Below are 19,441 nucleotides of genomic sequence, written 5' to 3' on the forward strand. Positions count from 1 at the left end.
TGAAATTATTACCTCGTTTCAATCTCTCAACTCGCAGTTTTATATATTACATCGACAAAGCGAAAAGAAGTCTGTCTTCCAGCAAATCCAACCCAACAACTGCATTACAGAGCCTTTTTTCACTATCTATTTCAAATCAATTTTATTTGGTAAAACATTCTATGGTAAGCAAGCTTTTAGGCATATGAAACAACCGAAAAACGTTTAGATACCCTAAATCAAACCTAAGAGCCAACAACTTGGCTAAAAATAAATAACAAACAAGTTATGGATTGTGGTACCCTTCAAATTCCAACCTCCATACTTACTCTGAACCAATTATTCCATTTTATTATGAACAACATAACTGCCAAACAGACATTCGGCAAGCATGCAACAAAAACAATTTAACTTTCAGTGAATCTTCATCCTTATCACAACACAAACGAGTCACCCAAAAATTGAAACACGTTTGCATTTCAACTGACAGTAATCTGAAACGGCTAGACTTGCGTATAAACTATATGTACAAGTGTACAATAATTCTTAACTCACCTTACTACACAAAAGTCCAGAGCAATCTCACCCCCCAGCAGCACTGCAGATTCGTGGAAAATAAAATTAGGTGTGGTTCTTTTGACATTCAACAAGTCAACTCTCAAAGACAAGCTGGGTTTCTTTTTCAACAATGTTCGAACCAGGCTATAAATTGGCGTTCCAAGCATATATTCCTCTTTAGTAGAACCTGTTCTCAAGGCACCAGGTACTGCTACTCATACTGCCAAACTTAATTGTCATGAGTAAAAATGTTTGAGCTTCCTGAAATACCTTCAGTGTTTATATAAGATGTATGATATTACCATTTATTTCCAAGTAACAGACGTGCGACGGAAACACTTCCAATGATACAACAGGGCTAGCATTTGCAAATTGGTTCAATGTAACAGTGTCTCACAGTCCAGCCTATATTCAGGAATCTTCAGCTGACATTCATCTAAAACCTTTTGACGAATTTCTCTGGAGAGTTCCTTCAGAAACTCTGATACAGCTAACTCATGCTTCCTCTTTAACTCGTCTACCTCCTTTTGCTGCTTTAGCAGTAGATGCTTGAGTCCCTCAACAATTTTCTTGACATCTTCTGATTGCAAATCAGAGATCCCACCATCTTCTTTTTCTTCAACATTCTCATTTTTGCAAGACAAAATTTCAACCTCCAGCTGTTCAAGCGATGCATCACCATTTGGACTGTGACCATCTCTTTTGCTATTAGGAGTTCTTTCATCATTTTCAGTCAATCTTTCTTCATGGTTGACAGCCAAATATGGCAGGTTTAATGTAACAGACATGCCTTGAGAGTTTTTACTCACTGCCTTGGGCGAGTCAGACCAGTACTTATGACCTGATGGCAATCTCTCCAATCGAAGGCCACCAAAAGACGGGATTGGCTCATTTGTCACAGGAGAAGTGTCATCCTTGGTTTTAAGGGAACATCTGTCAAAATTTGCAACCTCTTCAGAAAGACTATCCCCAGAAACTTCTCTAGGTTCCCAATCTGGAATATGAGTCCGAATTTCTGACTCGATCATTGCAGCAATTGTTGAGACATCTTGATCTGTCAGATTCAACTCATTAACCATTTCACTAGCAACAGAATTTGCTGTGTCTGCTGCAATATCAAATGGGAAGTGAATATTGCGAAAATGACCTGCACCATACAAACGACTTTCAGCTGGAAATTTATGAATGCTAACAGACAAATAATTTTCTTGATATCAAGATAAGTAAACTGATAATAAGCACACACTTGCACAGTGAGAGTGAGAAAGAACCTGTGAAATCTGCTATTCGCAGTTTAAGAAAAATAGTGTAATTGTCCCTCCTGTGACCTTGCACTGTAAAGTCCCTACTTGTCTCAGCCGGAGGATAATGGGCATTTCCACCAACTTTTACCTGACTAGAACTCCCAGCTGCAAATATTCATGAAATATGTAAGGGCCAAAACCTAAATGCCTTTGTGCTCCATAGCAGCATCATAATTTCAACATTACCTGAATGATGAATTTTGGCTTGTAAAGAACGACCTGTACTCTCATTTTCCTCATCTGGTTGGAGAAAGGGATCTCCCAAAAGTTCCTTGGCAGGTAACCGGTCAGAGACTTCTGCAATGCATTTTTCTATAAATGCTCGAACACCGGGATCTGTCACTTTTACCAATGATGCTGGCTTTATTCCCTACCAAGAAAAAAAAAATCACAGCAATGATTAAGAAGTCAACTTCGAATCTACAAGTGACCTTCAAGCTGTGGTACATGAAAAAATGAATGAAGAAATGAAGATAAGGATAAGAGTACAAGACACCATATTTAGATATCTAGAACTTCCTAACGTTCCATTTTCTGTCAATCTTGATCCATTACAAGATTTTAAAGATTTCAAAACTATTTTACCTTTAAAAAGTTCTGCCAATTATAAAAACTATAAAGCATTACCCCTGATTCAACTAGGAAAAAATTTTAGAACTCAATCCAAGCCAGCTAAGACCAGTGACTTTAGCATTTTGTTTATGTGATCAGTTACCTCATAAACAGATAAAGATTCTCTCCTTTTTGAGGTAGAAACAAAAAATAACTGGCTGAAAGGATTGAAGTTTTTATAGACCAGAAGATTATTATAACAGTTTTCCAAAAGTTTGCTCACTTCTGCTTCAGGTATGGTTTGCAAAAGAGCACATATGTCGAACTTTCTCAGAATGAAAAGAAATACTGCTTATGGAAATGGCAACAACACATAAAGAAGGAATGCAAGATGGAACTATGAGCAAAAAGTAGAATCTTGACTAACCAGTGATAAGCCCTAAACATTATCCCAAATTTAGGCAGCATTCACAATCCTATACCTAACTACCCATAGACATAGTCAGGCATTTGCTATAGGATGGGCAAATTCAAACAATAATTTTTTTTTATTAAAATAACAAATTCTAAATAGTTAATATTCATTTGTATGTTATGCAACTTTTTTTCGAATAATAGTGAAATGATAAACAAATTATAGGAGTTACAAACTGAAAAAATATTTGAGTTGTGTTTTATTCTTTTTAACATAAGATGTCAGTAATGAGCGTTATATATTAATGTAAAACTTTAGTAAAACTGTTTGAGAAAAGAAAGTAAAATGTTTCACAACCCATTTTTAGAGAATGTATTAAAAATTAAGTAATTAACAATAAATGTGAGATAGTTTTATGATGGTAATCTGCATAGGAAATTAGCTAAAAAGTTTGAGAAATAGAAAGAAAAACCAACTCTTAAAATGCATCATGTTTGAACTTCAACAATTGTTTATGGTAGTAATCTGATGGATCCAGGCCCAATATTTCAATTAAGTATAGACATAGGCCTAGGAAGGGACAAAAGTTGTAATTTGGTGCTATAGACAGGTGGCAAGGTTAGTTAGGATTTGGTGTCAGATAAAAAGAGAGCGTGAGAGTGTGGGAGGATATTCTGATTTTTGGTGTGGATGTGTCTTGGGAGATGCTGGCCCTCAAAGACCAGTCTGTCTCTTTTTTTCATTTGGTTTCATTTGTTTTTGCTACTTTCAGGAATATTACATGAATTATTATTCTCATTTCACTTCATTCCTGTATTGAGAATATATTGGTTTGCTACTGTTATATTGGCTTGCTGCTGTGTGCATTTGTGTGTGTTGTTGTGAGAAAGTGCAGGTTTGAGTCTGGGGTTGTGTGTGAAAGGGAGATATTCATCAGCTTGGTATTAGAGCAGGCGCTCATGGGGGCATGGTCAATACAAGGATGGAGAGTAGAGTCGATAATGTGGAGAAAAAGGTCATGGTGGTCCAACGGGATATAAAAAGGCTGACAGAGACTCTTAATGCCATGAGGAAGATGATGGTTGGAATGCAGAACTGGATGCAAAGAAAAGATGAAGAAGGAGAAACTCACAGGAGACAAGTGATGCTGGAGGAGGGCAACCACTCTGGAACGGGGGATCCACATAACAGGGTGAACCACCAAGGAAACGAACATCTGGGAGATGGTGGTTTTTACGGCGGCGTTGGAGGGAATCGAAGAGATTGGGGTGGTCAGAAACTTGAGCTGCCAATATTCTTCGACGAAGATCCTTATGGCTGGATTTTTCGAGTAGAGCGCTATTTCTCAGTTAACCAGATAGCGGAGGAGCATATGGTGCACTCAACAACATTGTGTATGGAGGGGGAAACCCTTCATTGGTACCAGTGGACTGAAACAAGGAATCTAACGGTGACTTGGCCGACATTCAAGGTTGCTCTACTCCAGAGATTTAGCAGCACCCAAGAGATTAGTCATTTGGAGATAAAATGGCGACAAAGCAAATCAGGACTGTGTTGGATTATCGTCAGCGATTTGAGGAAGAGGCCGCCTTGGCAGTCGGCGAGAGAGAAGACGTGCTCACCGCTAATTTTCTCAATGGTCTGAAACTTGAGATCAAAGCTGAGATAAAGCTCTAGCAACCCAACTTGTTGACCCAACCCAATGCCTTGAACCAAGTCATTTTGTTGGCCCAAAGAGTGAAGGAGAGAAATATGGTTTTGGAAGAAGCCAGTATGGGTTTGGGCCGCCAAGGAAAACCCACTAACCAGCCCGCAACTAATTCATTTGGACCTGGGCAGCGTGCCCTCACAAATCAGCCCAAGTTCACAGATTACCCAAAAACAACCCAGCCCACCTTACCTTTAAATCAAAACAGCTCACCCAATTTAAACTCCAGCAACTCTGTACGCAGAAACTTCACCGAGAATAATTCTAGCGCAGGGTCAACGTCTTCCAACAATCCCAAGTCAGCGTTTGTGCGAGATCTCCCATGTAGAAGGTTGATAGAGACGGAAATTCAAAGGAAAAGGGAAAAGGGGCTTTGCTTCCGATGTGATGCTAAATATTCTCCGGGGCACAAGTGTGGGGATAAGCAATTTCAGGTGTTATTGGTTGAAGAAAAAGCGACAGAGGAAGAGGAAGATTCGATAGAGGTTGACCCACCTGAAAGCAATCCACGAAAGGAGGTTGAGTTGTCAATTAGCTCGGTGGTGGGGATTAATGGCCTTAAAACATTGAAGCTAAAAGGGGAAATTAATGGTAGGGAAGTTATAGTGTTGGTAGACAACGGGGCTTCACATAATTTCATCAACCAAGAGTTAGTTGAGGAGCTGAAGATTCTTATAGAGCAGACTAAGCTGTTTGGGGTAAGGGTGGGGGACGGCTACAACATCATGTGCTGGGGAGAATGCAAGGAGGTCCATCTATCATTACAAGGTATTACCATCGTCCAATATTTCTTTCCCTTTGTTATGAGTAGTGCGGATGTGATTTTGGGTGTTGCTTAACTGGAGACACTTGGAGAAACCACCACCAATTGGAAAAATTTGGTGATGAAATTCAACAGGGAAGGAGAAATGGTTACTCTACAGGGGGACCCTTCATTGGCAAGACCCTGGTTTCACTCAAGGGGATGATAAAAACACTACGGACTGAGGGCATGGGGTATCTGATTGAGTTTGGGACCCTACAGGTGCGGCCAAAGCATGAGTCCAGTGAGGATAGTAGACTTCAAGAGCTACTCCGCTATCAGGAAGATGTGTTTGAGCCTACACCAGGAGGTCTAGGACTACCGCCAAACAGGGGGCACGATCACGCCATTAGGCTGTTACCAGGAAGTAAACCTCCCAATATCAGGCCCTACCGGTACCCCTACTAGGGCTATGCAAAAAAATCCGATATCCGGTATCCGATCCATAAAAATCGGATATCCGAAAATTCGGATCGGATACAGATCGTTATTTTAAAAAATCCGAATATTCGGATCGGAAATGTTAAAAATTCGAATATCCGAATCCGATCCAGATTTTACAAAACTACGTCGTTTTGACTTTTGAGTGTAACAACTAACAATAAGTCAATAACCCTGTGTCTAACACAATGTCACAATTAACTCAAATTCAATTACTCAACTCTGTCTCTCTCACTCGTCTCAGTCTCTCTCGGCTCTCGCCGGAACTCAGAAGTCGGAAGCCTATCTCTCACTGTCTCTCACTCTCAGTCTCTCTCGCTGGAACACGGCAACACGCAGACGCAGTCACGCACAGCACAGACCTCACACACTCTCTGTCTCTCTCACTCTCAGAGTCTCAGTCTCTCTCGGCTCTCGCTGGCCGCTGCCTCGCTAGAACACGTAGTCACGCACAGTCGCACAGACCTCACAATCACTCAAACTCTCAGACCAGATCTCAGCTCAATCTCTCACTCAGTCACTCTCTCTCGCTCAACTCTCTCAGTCTCTTTCGCTCGAACACGCACAACGACCAGTGTCTCTCGCTCAACTCTGTCAGATCTCAGTCTCTTTGACGATTGAAGCCCCAAATCGATCGTAAGTTAATTTCTTTAGAATTTAGAGTTGCTGAATTTTGTTCACGTCATATATCCCGGAGCCTACAATAAATATTGAATCTACAAATTTGACTACAATAAAACTTTGTTTTTATAATTTAATCTTTATCACCGAAAAAAGTATCTGAGTATTGTAGTTTGACCCCTAAATCTAATCCACTGGAGAATTTTCCTGGCTTTGTTTATTGTGGAAGGAAGCATGGTTGGTGATAGAAAAGTGGAAAAGGAATATTATGAGAAACTGAAAATGTTTTAATTTGGTTTGTTTGAGATGCATTGCTTGCTTGCTTCACCGAAAGGTGAAGTGCTGACTGCTGAGATAGTGAGATAGGAACAAGTTGAGTGGAGGCAAATGAGGTTTGATTCTTGTTTGTCATTGCCATTTCTATTTTTTCTCTCGAAGCAGCAAAATGAAGTAGTTTGACCGTATGGTTATGTCTACTAATCAACATCTTTGCCATCATCTGGCTTTTGTTCTGTACTTTCTCCAACTGTTATGATAGAACTGATGATAGTTCAAAAATGACATTGCTTTCTCTCATATATATATTCATCTATGAATTGTTATGTCCTCTGTTTCTGAGGGCTTGGAATAAGGCCTGGATTAAATAGCGGAAAAAAAATTAACAGTAACATTTTTATTTCATTTTCTGTAAAATCTGAATATTTCGTTTTCTAAGGGATGATCTGCAGATGTTCTTACTATGGGTTTGGTTCGTGGCCATAGGTTCTCACGTTTCTGGGTCGAGGTGCTCCGAAGGAGTAATTGAAAATGTGGAGTTGTATCAGCTACAAGTTCCAGACCAAGCAAAATGTTGTGTACATAAAGCTCATATGAAACACATTCAAAGAATTAAATGTTTGGACAACATAAGTAAATGTTTTGTGCTTCATGTTAATTTTTTTAGATACTTTATCATGTAATTGTAAGGGAATTTAAATTCAATTTTATTTCTAGAATTATTTGATTTTAAAAGAAAATTGTTAAATTCGGATCACATTCGAATATTCGGTTACTGATTCAAATAATCGGATATCCGTAATCCGGATATCCGCATAATTTGGATCGGATTCGGATCAGAGTATAGTCTGATCCGAAAATTCGGATCGATCAGAAAATGCCATATTCGGATCGGATATCGGATTTGCACACCCCTAACCCTACTACTTGAAGAACGAGATGAGAACATTGCTAGGAGATGTCGGCATCCGAAATCATTAAGCCAAGCAAGAGTCCTTTTCCAGTCCAGTCTTACTAGTGCGCAAAAAGATGGGGGTGGCGCTTTTGTGTTGATTACAGGGCTTAAAAAAGATCACTATTCTGATAAATTCCCCATTCCTCAGGTGGATGAGTTATTTGATAAGTTGGGGGAGCCTCAATTTTTTCTAAGCTTATCTCAAGTCTGGTATCACAGATAGAGTGAGAGAAAAGGATACCCCCAAGACAACCTTTAGAACGCATGAGGGTCATTACGGTTTCTTGTGATCCATTCGACCTATCCAATGCCCCGTTTACTTTCCAACCTCATGAATGACATATCAAGCCTATCTCAAACGGTTCATCCTTGTCTTTTTGATGAATCTTGGTCTATAGTGCGATATGGAAGATCACTTGGTCACTTAGAAGTCCCTTTGATTTTAGGGAACATGGCTGGTGGTTAACCGAAAGAAATGCACATTTGCGCAGGTCTAGCTGGATTACTTGGGACACATCATTTCAGCTCAAGGTGTTGTGTAGACCCATCAAGATTGAATGTATTTTGGCTTGGCCGATCGAAAGATATTAAGGCACTACAAGGGTTCTTAGGATAAGGGTATGGTTTTCGGCAAAACCTTAACTGATCTCCTTCGCAAGAATGCGTTTTCCTGGTTCGAAGCTGCAATCTGCCTTGATGAGTTGAAACAGGTGATGACTACACTACCGGTTCCGCTATGCCGGATTTCTCTAAGGAATTTATTATCGAAACTAATGCATCTGGGCAAGGAATTGGGGCGGTATTGATGCAGGATGGTAGACCAATAGCATTCATCAGCCAAGGTCTCTCCCCTCGATCCCGGTTAAAGTCTTTTATGAACGGGAATTGATGGCTATTGTCTTTGCCGTCCAAAAATGGAAACACTCCCTCTCGGTCGTCATCTCATCATCCGAACCGATCAACAGAGCCTCATTACTTAACGGTCAGAGGTTACAAGGAGAGAGCAAAAAGGTGGACCATCAAGCTTCTAGGCCTTGATTTCGAAATTCAGTACAAGTTGGGAGTAGAGAATAAGGCTGCTGATGCCCTGTCAAGGAAGGAAGAGTTGGTCGAGTACAATGCCCTATCCTTGCTACTTTGCTAACAGGCCAGCTAGAAGATATGGTCCAAAAGATGATAAAATCCCCAAGATTTATCAAGATTTGATAATGATCCGCACAGCCATCGGAACATGGTCCTCGGACACCAACTTTACTTGATGAACGTGTTCTGCCCAGTCTTGCCCCCAAGTCAGGTTGCTTCTTCAAGAATTCCATTCACCTATGGAGGTCTTTTGGATTTTTCTGACTTACAAAAGGCTTCATAAGTAGTATATTGGGATGGAATGAAAGCGAATTCAGAAGTATGTTCGGACTGCCCAACATGTCACACAAACAAGTTGACAATCTTCGTCCGCGGTTTATGCAGGCACTACCTGTACCATCTCAAGTTTGGGAGGATGTGTCGATGGATTTCATTGTGGCGTTCCGAAAGTTAATCGGGTTGACACCGTACTAGTGGTAGTGGATTGGCTTACCAAGTATAGTCCTTTCTTCACTTTTCGACCCTTTTACACCCAAGAAATAGTCACTCTTTATCTCAAACGTGGTCGTTACATGGGTTTCCCCGCACAATATATCGCCAGGACCACATCTTTATGAGTGTTTTCTGGAAGGAATTGTTCAAGCAATCTGGGATTCAGCTGATATGAGCACCTCTACCATCCTAATCAGCCGACCGACGGTTGTAAATCGTGTGTTGAGACGTACTTGCGATGTTTGTGGGGCAACAACCGAAACAGTGGCCAAAATGGCTTGACTGGGAGATATTGGTTCAACACTATCATATAATCGATCAGCTGCAATGTCCCCTTTTCGGCTTTGTACGGTGGGACCCACCTGCCTTCTTAAGTTTCAGAACATGGTTCTGTGGTAGAGGCTGTGGACAAATTAATGACAGAACAACAATCTGATCTTAGAGGAACTAAAACTGAATCTGGAAAGGCACAAAACATTATGAAAGCTCATGCGGATGGAAAGAGGAGGGAGGTTAGTTTTGAATGGGGAGTGGGTTTATTTGAGCTACAACCATATCGAGCAAAATCCTTCGCTAGAGAGCCAATGAGAACTTAGTCCCAAGGTCTTTGGACCTTTGGATCACGAGAAGATAGGCCCTTCGCCTACAAATTAAGTGCCTTCGACAGCCCAAATTCATAACGTTCCATTGTCCTAGTGAAGCAGGTTGTCATCTTACCCGTTAATACACTTCCCCTTCCCGACCTTATTGACAGTAATATGGTGCTAAAAGTGGAACCTGAACAAGTGTTTCAATGCGTCGGTTACTAATGACAATATGAGGTGTGATTAAATGGAAAATTTACCACCTTGTGACAACACATGGGAAGCCTATGACTCGACACACACTAGTTCCCCTATTTTCACCTTGAGGACAAGGTGGCACTTCTTGGGGGGCCAGGGGTTGATGATGGATCCAGGCCCAATATTTCAATTAAGTATAGACGTAGGGCTAAGAAAGGACAAAAGGTGTATTTGGTGCTATAGACAGGTGGAATTAGTTAGGATTTGGTGTCAGATAAAAAGAGAGCGTGAGAGTGTGGGAGGATATTCTGATTTTTGGTGTGGATGTGTGTCCTGGGAGGTGTTGGCCCTCGAAGACCAGTCTGTCTTTTTTTCATGGTTCATTTGTTTCTGGTACTTTCAGGAATATTACATGAATTATATTCTCATTTCACTTCATCCTCTATTGAGAATATATTGGTTTGCTACTGTTATATTGCTTGCTGCTGTGTGGATTTGTGTGTGTGTGAGAAAGTGCAGGTTGAGTCTGGGATTGTGTGTGAAGGGAGGTATTCATCACAATCACCTTGAGGAATGTTGTAAATGAAAATTAAGAAATTGTATTGTCAAAAAAATATATATAGAAAAGGAAAAAGAGGTATTAAAACATTGAATTTGGAGTAAATTAACAAAAAAAAAATAGGCATATATATTAAAAAAAAAAATTGAAAATCTAGGAGGTGCAATATTGTACTCCATCTTTGCAACTCCTCTTATATTGATGAGAAAAGAATTCAAATAGTCCAGGAAATATCTAAAGCACCAGCAACCACTGGTTGTTCAAGCAATTGTTATGGCTGGCACCAGTGCATAGAACAAAAAAGAGAGGTCTAGAATCTGATTTCTCAACAAAGGGTTAGGAATCAAAAAAAAATTTGAATGAGGTATAACTCCAAGGATGAATCGAAAGAAATCTTATTGGTTCTAAGGAGCTTGATTCAATTGTTGTCCAGACAAATTTTGATAGTCAAAGGAGCTATATGATCTAGGGAATCCTATTACTTTTAGACAGTCAAAGGAGCTATATGATCTAGGGAATCCTGTTACTTTAAGGAGTAAAATGTTCAAACTATCATAACTACTAAAAGACTAGAAAGTATCTCAACTATCTCAACTCAAGAAAGGGAAAACATAAAAAACTAAATAGCAACTGATTCATTTATTATCAGAAATATATTTAATAACCCAGAAATCCTTCAGCATACACCAGATTTCAGGATACTAATGTATATTAATGATTTAATGCATGAATTTGAGATTAAAGACCACAACCGTAAACCATCAAGACAATACTGTTGCATGGAAATTGATGGAACCCTGAGCGTCTACAAGAATCATACTGAATTTCAATTGTAAATTTACCCAAAGTACACAAACAGAGGTACTTAAATTAGCTTGTCATAGTGCATATGTAACGCATGAATTGAAAAGATAGCAAGTGCATGATAATTTTGAGTGAGCCAAAGATTAAGAAAGACATACTGATGTCACTTTCTTATATATTTGAGCAGCATTGGTGCATTCAAAATATGGGTACTCAAAGGTCACTAACTCCAGCAAGCACATGCCAAAGGCATATATATCCACAAGTTCATTGTATTCCTCCTCATAGAGCTCTGGCGCCATAAATTCTGGCGTGCCTAAAATAAATTTCAACATCAAATTCACCTAAGCCCCATAACAGATTTCATTGCAAAACTGTATAAGCGTACTATCTATGCACCAAATTCTTACCAATAACACTATGAGCCGAACGTGCCTGTTGAAGGATGGCAGCTAGTCCCAAATCACCAATTTTCACTTCACCTTGATTTCCATTCACAAAAATATTATCACACTTGAGATCTCGATGAATAATTGGCGGGTCATGACTGTGAAGATAAGAAAGACCTTCTAAAATCTGCCTAGACCACTTCTTCAATGCCCTTAGATCAACATGTTTATGTTTCTTTCTATACCTACACAATATCCAAATATGAACCATTAAAAAATACAAAGTAGAATATGAAAATCTCAGAACAAAATTTGATACTGAAGCAGAATTACTAGAACTTACTGGCGCAGATTTCCGGAAGTGAAAATCTCAGTAATAAAATTGATACTCTCATTTTTAGCATCAACCCAGGAATTATAAAATTTAATAATATTCTTGTGTTTCAAAGTCTTAAGCAAACGAACTTCTGAATAAAGACGGTCCAAATCCTCAGAATTACGTAATAGATCAGCAACCTTAACCTGATTCCATGCTACTTCAATTCCTTCCAATTCGTCAAATGCTCTATATCTAAATTACGACAACTTGATCAAGGAAGTCACATAAACATTATTCAATAAACACTGTAAAGCAACTACTTTGTTCCATTGAATATAAACTCACAACTAAAAGAAAAGAATTGAGTAAAGGATACACTTTTTTGAAAGCCCCTCTTCCTAAAACCTCTTTATACTGCAAAAATCAGATGAAAATAACAAAAACAGAACCACCCATTTAATTTAATAAAAAAATAAAGAAGGGAAAATGAAATAAAAGGAAAAGGAAAGAGAGAAAAGACAGACCCGACCGTAACGACCAGTGGGATCAACTTCAACGAACTCAGAATCAGAATCGTCCTGGTCTTGTTCAGAAGAGGAATCCAGTGGCATTATCGTCTAAGAAAAGCCGCCAAAAGGGAAGTCAAATGGGGAAAGAAAAGATGAATCTGAAAGAAAAGGAGAGGTTTAGAAAGAAAGAAAAGTTGTCTCTTCAAAGAGAAGCGTTTAAATTAAAGGGCTGAGAAAATCAGCAAACCCACTAACTTGGAATTGGAAACTTATTTAAAACTGTGCGTAAAGCTCAGATTTGTTTTTCATGTGCGAACGTGGGATGGGAGATTATAATTTATTCATTTCTTATTGCTGAATTCATATTCATATTGTAAACTCTTCTAGAGACTATAGATTTTAACGTGTAATTAAATGCATTTAAAATCAATAAGAAAACAAAGTAATATAATAATGAAGCAAGAAGAAATTGGGTGGGTAGTTGAAAGGGTTTGCAATTATCAGATTGAAACCTTCCAGTCTTCCACCTAATTAACCAATTCCAATCTTATATTATTATAGTTGACCATCATTATTATTAAAGAAATGGAGCTTTGACATCTACAAAGTAAACAAACAAGCGTTAACAAAGCCCCAACAAAGGTGTTTGGCTCAAGTTAACATTTTGTATCTTATTGGTGTATTTGGATTTTAGGGAGCACACCCTATTAAATGAGAAAATATTTCCATCTTTTAAATATTCACTTAACATACTAATTAATGGTGTAAATATTCTTTTTATTATATCTACATAATGTCGTGAGAGAAGTATTTACATGTATCATTATTGAACTGTGACCTTTAATATTACTTTTTTGGATTAAGGTAGGATCACTGTCTTTATCCTTTCCAACTCATGGATTGCCATTTATGTCAAAGACTTTTTAAATTCAATGTAAGACTCTATAAATTAGGAAGACATGTTATTGAAGGGTTTAGGTTATAAATCTCCTAGTTCTAAGCATCTCCATGTGAGTGGTGTTACTCGATATGCATGACTCCATGACAATACTAATAACTACAGTAATCCTACGATCCCCTATGGACTTTTTTTTTTAAATTAGTTATTAATATGCATAATCTTTATTATATCAGAAATAATTTTATAGTTGAAAAAGTAATTACTATATATATATATATATTTGAATTAATTAAATTATATAGAAAATTTATATTAAAGAAAATTAGAATTTGATAACCCCTTATCAAGCTCTAGATAATGGGTTGGGTTGGTTTGGACAAAATTTTTATGGGTTGAATTGGTTTGAATTTTAAGCCGCCCCAATCCTCCCATTGTCATCCCTGTTTGGTCTCAAAAATGTTATTCCGCCTAAAATAAATCCAAGACAAACATGTTATGATATTCACTTATTCATGGTAGAAATAAGTGATTAGAAACCCAACCCGTGCAGTGACCCGCCCAGGCCATCGGGTTGGGTGGTTTACCCGGAGTGTCCAAAGATTTGAAATCTAACAAAAATACTCCTAAAAACTCTATATATAAGTTCCTATAAGTTTGAAATCTTGCATAAACACCCCACACACCATCGTAGGCATCAACAAATATGGCCTATTTTCAACAACGACAACAATCCCCATCACCACAAAAACACTCCCCTCAGCCTCCTAACAAAAACCTATCTTACTCCTTCCCTGTTCACCTCCCCAGTCGCCAACGACAACAAGCTTTTTCTAGTGACATTGGTTTGCAATTTTTAGTCGATTTACTCATCGGAAATCAATGCCGTTGCCACCATTCCACATACCAACGATTCCTCTTCAAAAGCCCTAACACTCCATTTTTTAATATTCACGGATTGATGTCCTAATTTCTAGGGTTTTGAATGAATAATAAAATTTGTAACTCGACTTGGTGAAGGCTCTAGGTCACGGTTGAACTAGTTTAACTAGCCGGGTTGGACATTCCTAATCATTGGTAGAAACCTCTTGTCCCTAACACATTGCACATTTTAAATGTATGATCTCAAACAAAAAAATAAAAATAATAATAATAATAATAATAATTTTAATGGATACATTAATCAAACAAGAAGCCATGCCATACAATGTACATCCTTTATGAAATCAGATAGTTGTAGAACGAAAAATCTAACGGTTCTGGAAGCCTGCTGCATATCCCACTGGAAATCTGAAATCCTCGCCTCTTCTAGACTCGGGCAATAAACAAAAATCCAAAAAACTTTCCCTTAAATAAGAAAAAAGGGAAAAATGGATATACAAATACTTCAAAACGTTTCTTGCCAAGGCCATACAACCCCACCATCTTTCTCAAGGACCTAACAGTTATTTTCCCACTCATAAAGCTTCCAACTACTTCTTAAGAGGATTCATCCTGTCCCTGAGATAGTAAAGCTTGGCCCTCCTCACTTTCTTCTTGTCCAACACTTTTATCTCCTTTATGTTAGGCGAGTACCTGTCATCCACCACTAACTTATTTGGTCATCATGCACAAGACTGAAAGCATTATTCCAATATAATCCCAAAGGTGCAAATTCCACACAACCTACACTAAAAATTTGGACGAAATCCACAGATGCACAAATATAAACAAGAAATTGAATCTAACAAATTCATTTCAAGTATCTTAGCTAATTACTACCTATGAAGTTAAATACCGTTTTATGGCTAATTTTGCTGTCACATTCAGTTTCACATACAATTCAGCATCAGACACAAGTAATGGAGAAAAAAAAATATATTTTCCAGTAAATCACTATCCAATGCTCTTGCAGTACAAGTATATACTCCTTAGCTCTTTTCCAAAGCCTGGGAAGATGTAGATAACATGATCTCTTTTGCATTGAGTTTGATTTCCATTCTTGTTTGGTAAACCAGAGGGTCTAACGGTATCTTAATTAAGAGTAATAATACAGATTCAAACTCTTTTTTGTCATATCATTCTGTCTCATTCTTTAACTTGACTATTTTTATCAACTCTTCCATTAATTAAGTGTCACATCTAAGTTCGCATACATTAGTTTATTTGTAGCAACATTTCTTAATAATAGGTGGCATCGACATCCTTTGGGTCAACATGTACTTTTCTTGTATATATTCATGTATTATAAGATCTAACATTTCAAACAATATGAATCTTTGGACTAGAATATGAATTCAATCAAAGTGAATGAGAAAGAAATTTCAATAAAGTGAAACCATACTGTTAATAATCATGGAACTTCAGATAGAAACCTAAAAGATTACAAGGAATAAATTTCATAAATATCAAAATCTTGGTTTTTTCATAGGTAAATTAAATCATGCCTAAGTGTATAGAATCTTTAAATCATATGCCCTTATAGATTCACTTACTACTAGACCAATGCATAATATTTTGTCTTCCAAAAATAACAACATACAGTTTCAACACAATATCATGGCAAAAGGCATTTTTGCCAGCATTTCATTCAGATTAATGCTCATTTGATACTTAAAATCTTTTATGACCATACACATTTAAAAAGCCCAACAAGTACCTAATCAATTCGACACATATAAATGAAACTTAATTTTTAGGAATATATAAAATCATACTAAGAAAGTATCATGGTGTTTAGGCAATTTCACTACAAACAGTCCATCCACAAGAGAGAAGAGACACTTCTCTTCCAGTTTAGGGCAGCAAATCTAACATACCATGGGGCCATATTTTGTTTATAAGACAGAAAATGCCAATTTTACTTACAGCGGGTAGAGAGATTCAACTCCAACACCAGCTACCAACCTCCTTATTCTAAATGTAGTATTTGGACCAGCATTACGCCTTGCTATAACAATGCCCTTTAAGACCGAAACACGTCTCTTATTCTCAGGGACTTCCTGTTCACACCATGAATTATAACAGAACAATTTAACTTGAATCCTTCAATAATGCACCCACTCCCCTATCTTACTCTACAAAATCAACAAGAAATATTTCAGCAATGAAAACATATGGTACCACTTTAAATTGCACGATATAACCAGGCTTTATATCAGGTATCTCTCTCTGTCCCTTCACTTCCTCCACTGCTTCCTTATCCAAAATCTGTAAAGACATCAAACAATACAATGATCAAATCTAATCTTATTAATGTAAGCATTTGCAATGAAAAGACACGTGCCTGCATTATGTGCCTAGCAGTTTTATCAAGCCTCTTAAATTTGATGCGGGGAGCAGCAGAAAAGTCTTGTGAAGCTGATGCATCAGAATTTCCCATCGTAGTAAGGCACCTGCTAGCGAAAGTTGACTCCATTATCCCTTGTTGAAACAATCCAGCCCTAGTACTTCTACCATAATAGTTGAGCGATGTCAATGACTCAGTTTGGGAGCAAAATTTTACCTGCTGAAGAACCTTGACGAGTGTTATACTCTTTTGTCTTCATGATAAACATATTCCTTGATTCAACAAGGTCCGATTCAATCCTAAAATACTCACAAACACGTGCAAAAGCAGAAAATCCTAAACTAACAATCTTTACCGAAACAAAACTCACTAAACTAATTCACACCTATTTAACTATGTACTGAATACACTTTTTGTAACAGAAGAGTCATTTGAAAAACATAATATAGGTCTTATATTACGAAACTAAGCCATTCTTAAATACTTAATTCTAAGTAGAGATGAAAGCTTCTCTCCCATTGAGCATTACATTTGGATAAAAATAAAGCGAAAGTAAAATAATGCGACCTGAGAGCAAGAAGCGAACTCGTGGAGCGATCGCAGAAAGGAATTCTTCAAAGAATCGAATGGATGACCCATAAAGTTGGACGAAGCGAATCCTTTCGTGAAGTTATGCCTTTGAACCAGCCGGATACTCCCACGAAAAGCCTGCATTTTAACACTGAGGCTGCACTTCACAAGAAAACAGTTGTACTCTCAACTCTGTTTGGTTCCTGAGAAAACTTTGTAATTAAAAGAAAAAGGATTAACAAACAATTTGATTTGCTTACAGTAATAGCTTCGATCGGAGATACGATGGGTATTTTCGCCCCCCAAATCAAAAACCCTCAAATCGAAACTGGGGTTTCATGATTATGATAAGAAGAGGTTTGTATTGAAACCCCTCAGGTTTAGTGAGAGAACAAGAAGACCTACAGGTTTCAGAATAAAACGCTTACACCCTTGTGGTTTCAGAATGAAACAAAGACTCCCTTACAGACTGACATTCGTGAAAAGTTAATTCGGACACAGAATCTATAATAGTTACTTTTCACAAATGTAAATCAATTACAATGATGCAAGTCTTCTATTATGAGACATGTGGATCTACTGTTCTCTCATTAAACCTCAGGACTTCAGGAGTATCCATTAAAAACCTCAGAGTTTGGAAGACAGAAGCAACCAACTTTAAATTAGGATTTAATGGGCTTTGCATTGGGTACCACACGCCGGCCCATGTACATTCAATTTATAAGTGTTTTGAACTCATCAATAGTTTTGAAGGGTAAGGTTTCCTCGTTTTATTAATATTTTGGGTTTGAATCTTAAGGTCAATTATAACATTTGAAACTGATCTTGTAACATTACCTTTTAAGGGGTTTAATGGCCCTTAAGGATTACCCGAAGTATGCACAAACTGACTCAAATTATATTAATTAAGTAAATTATTATAAATTTAAAAATGAAAATATTAGAGATATGGGTGCATTTGTTTCTCTATATTTTCCCCATCCTATTCTTATCATTTACAAAATACACATTTATTTACATATTATGCAAATATTATTATATTTTGTTTAATTATTTTAAACCCCTTAAGTTCGTTAATTTAACTAAACACCCTCAAAAAAAAGTTCAGAAATTGACAAAAATACCCCCACTTATCCACATTTGCTAGATTCTGGCCACTACCGTCGAGAGGTGGCCAGAATCTAGTATAATGGCACACTACCGGCTGGATCTGGCCAGTAGTGCACTGATATATCCTTTTTCAATCAGATCCACCGTGGATCCGATTGGAACAGGCCAGAGCTTTGGTCGTAGCTAGTCGTTGACGACCAAACGCGATCAAATCTAGTCGTCAATAGCTAGATCTAACCGTAGATCTAGCATTTTTCGACCAAATTCATGGTGGATTTGGTTGAAAAAGGCTATCTCAACGTATGACCGACCAAATCCAATCGCTCGTGCTTCTATACGGCGACTCCGACCACCCTTTGGTGGTGCTGGTCGACTACTGATATTTAATGGGTGGATAGGAGTGTTTTTATAATTTTTAATATTTTTATTACAGGTGTATTTAATAAATTAACAAATCTAAGAGGTAATTTTATTAATTTTTAAATCTTATTTCGTTACCTAACTCTTACCTTTTTCAAAAATATTATCTAAAATTCTAAAACAACTGCAGTTATGAGTATTAGGTAAAGGGAAAAAGTTGGGTATGATGAAATGTGAGGGATTAAACCAAATAATAGTTGGTTATGTAAAATCATTAAGTTGGTTATGGTTGGTGAGGTGAGGGGATGTGTTTAGTCATTCTGAGTAAACAGTTAAATCAATTAGCTGTCCTCCATTCCAAACAATTTTCCATGGACGGTGAACCTCCTTAATCTTCTATCATTCTTGTTGAACTTCCTTTTTCTTTTGTACGAAAACCAACACCTCGGCTTCTTGTAAATAGCCGCCTTGAGTGGCATGCAACATCATTTCTTTCATTTTCATTACCGCTTTAGCTTTACCAATCTAATTTTTTTACTTGATTTAACCCAGTCTTGAAAGATGTTTTAATTTAGCACTTAAAGACGGTCAAAGTCTCCGAGTTATGAACTGAAATGGCAGAGATGGACCAGATCTACAGCCTGTAACCGTAGATTCCTCAGATTTTCTGCAACTACCACTCCCTGC

General features: G+C 37.7%; 2 protein-coding genes across 4 annotated transcripts; both read right to left on the bottom strand.

Annotated features, from left to right (window-relative positions):
• Window positions 1-304: 304 nt before the first annotated feature.
• On the bottom strand, window positions 305-12,883 carry LOC116137174 (probable serine/threonine-protein kinase WNK3). The gene is made up of 8 exons (XM_031422861.1): window positions 12,564-12,883; window positions 12,416-12,453; window positions 12,064-12,291; window positions 11,742-11,965; window positions 11,490-11,647; window positions 2,028-2,211; window positions 1,809-1,946; window positions 305-1,684 (listed from the first exon to the last, which is right to left on the bottom strand). Exons 1-8 carry the CDS (start codon window positions 12,648-12,650, stop codon window positions 915-917), a joined length of 1,827 nt encoding a protein of 608 aa, XP_031278721.1. The 5' UTR covers window positions 12,651-12,883; the 3' UTR covers window positions 305-914.
• A 1,701-nt stretch (window positions 12,884-14,584) lies between these two features.
• On the bottom strand, window positions 14,585-17,854 carry LOC116136884 (50S ribosomal protein L19-1, chloroplastic-like). Of its 3 annotated transcripts, none has more exons than XM_031422545.1 (6): window positions 17,545-17,854; window positions 17,282-17,441; window positions 16,712-16,933; window positions 16,549-16,635; window positions 16,294-16,427; window positions 14,585-15,021 (listed from the first exon to the last, which is right to left on the bottom strand). In XM_031422545.1, exons 2-6 carry the CDS (start codon window positions 17,426-17,428, stop codon window positions 14,919-14,921), a joined length of 693 nt encoding a protein of 230 aa, XP_031278405.1. In that variant the 5' UTR covers window positions 17,429-17,441; window positions 17,545-17,854; the 3' UTR covers window positions 14,585-14,918. The 3 variants fall into 3 exon arrangements, with proteins under 3 accessions (XP_031278405.1, XP_031278404.1, XP_031278406.1); XM_031422544.1 differs by having other exon boundaries at window positions 17,282-17,446; XM_031422546.1 differs by having other exon boundaries at window positions 16,712-16,930; window positions 17,282-17,446; window positions 17,545-17,853.
• Window positions 17,855-19,441: the final 1,587 nt, after the last annotated feature.

The sequence above is a fragment of the Pistacia vera genome, unplaced genomic scaffold (assembly GCF_008641045.1).
Source record: "Pistacia vera cultivar Batoury unplaced genomic scaffold, PisVer_v2 Contig320, whole genome shotgun sequence".
Classification (NCBI taxonomy): Eukaryota; Viridiplantae; Streptophyta; class Magnoliopsida; order Sapindales; family Anacardiaceae; genus Pistacia; species Pistacia vera.

Coding starts and splice junctions, on each gene's coding strand:
- LOC116137174 (XM_031422861.1), bottom strand. CDS start 12,650: ATGCCACTGGATTCCTCTTCTGAACAAGACCAGGACGATTCTGATTCT. Junction 12,454..12,563: donor CCACTGGTCGTTACGGTCGG/GTCTGTCTTTTC, acceptor TGATTTTTGCAG/TATAAAGAGGTTTTAGGAAG. Junction 11,966..12,063: donor ACTTCCGGAAATCTGCGCCA/GTAAGTTCTAGT, acceptor GATATTGTGTAG/GTATAGAAAGAAACATAAAC.
- LOC116136884 (XM_031422545.1), bottom strand. CDS start 17,428: ATGCAGGCTTTTCGTGGGAGTATCCGGCTGGTTCAAAGGCATAACTTC. Junction 16,636..16,711: donor CTGCTAGGCACATAATGCAG/GCACGTGTCTTT, acceptor ATGTCTTTACAG/ATTTTGGATAAGGAAGCAGT. Junction 15,022..16,293: donor GTTGAATCTCTCTACCCGCT/GTAAGTAAAATT, acceptor GGTGGATGACAG/GTACTCGCCTAACATAAAGG.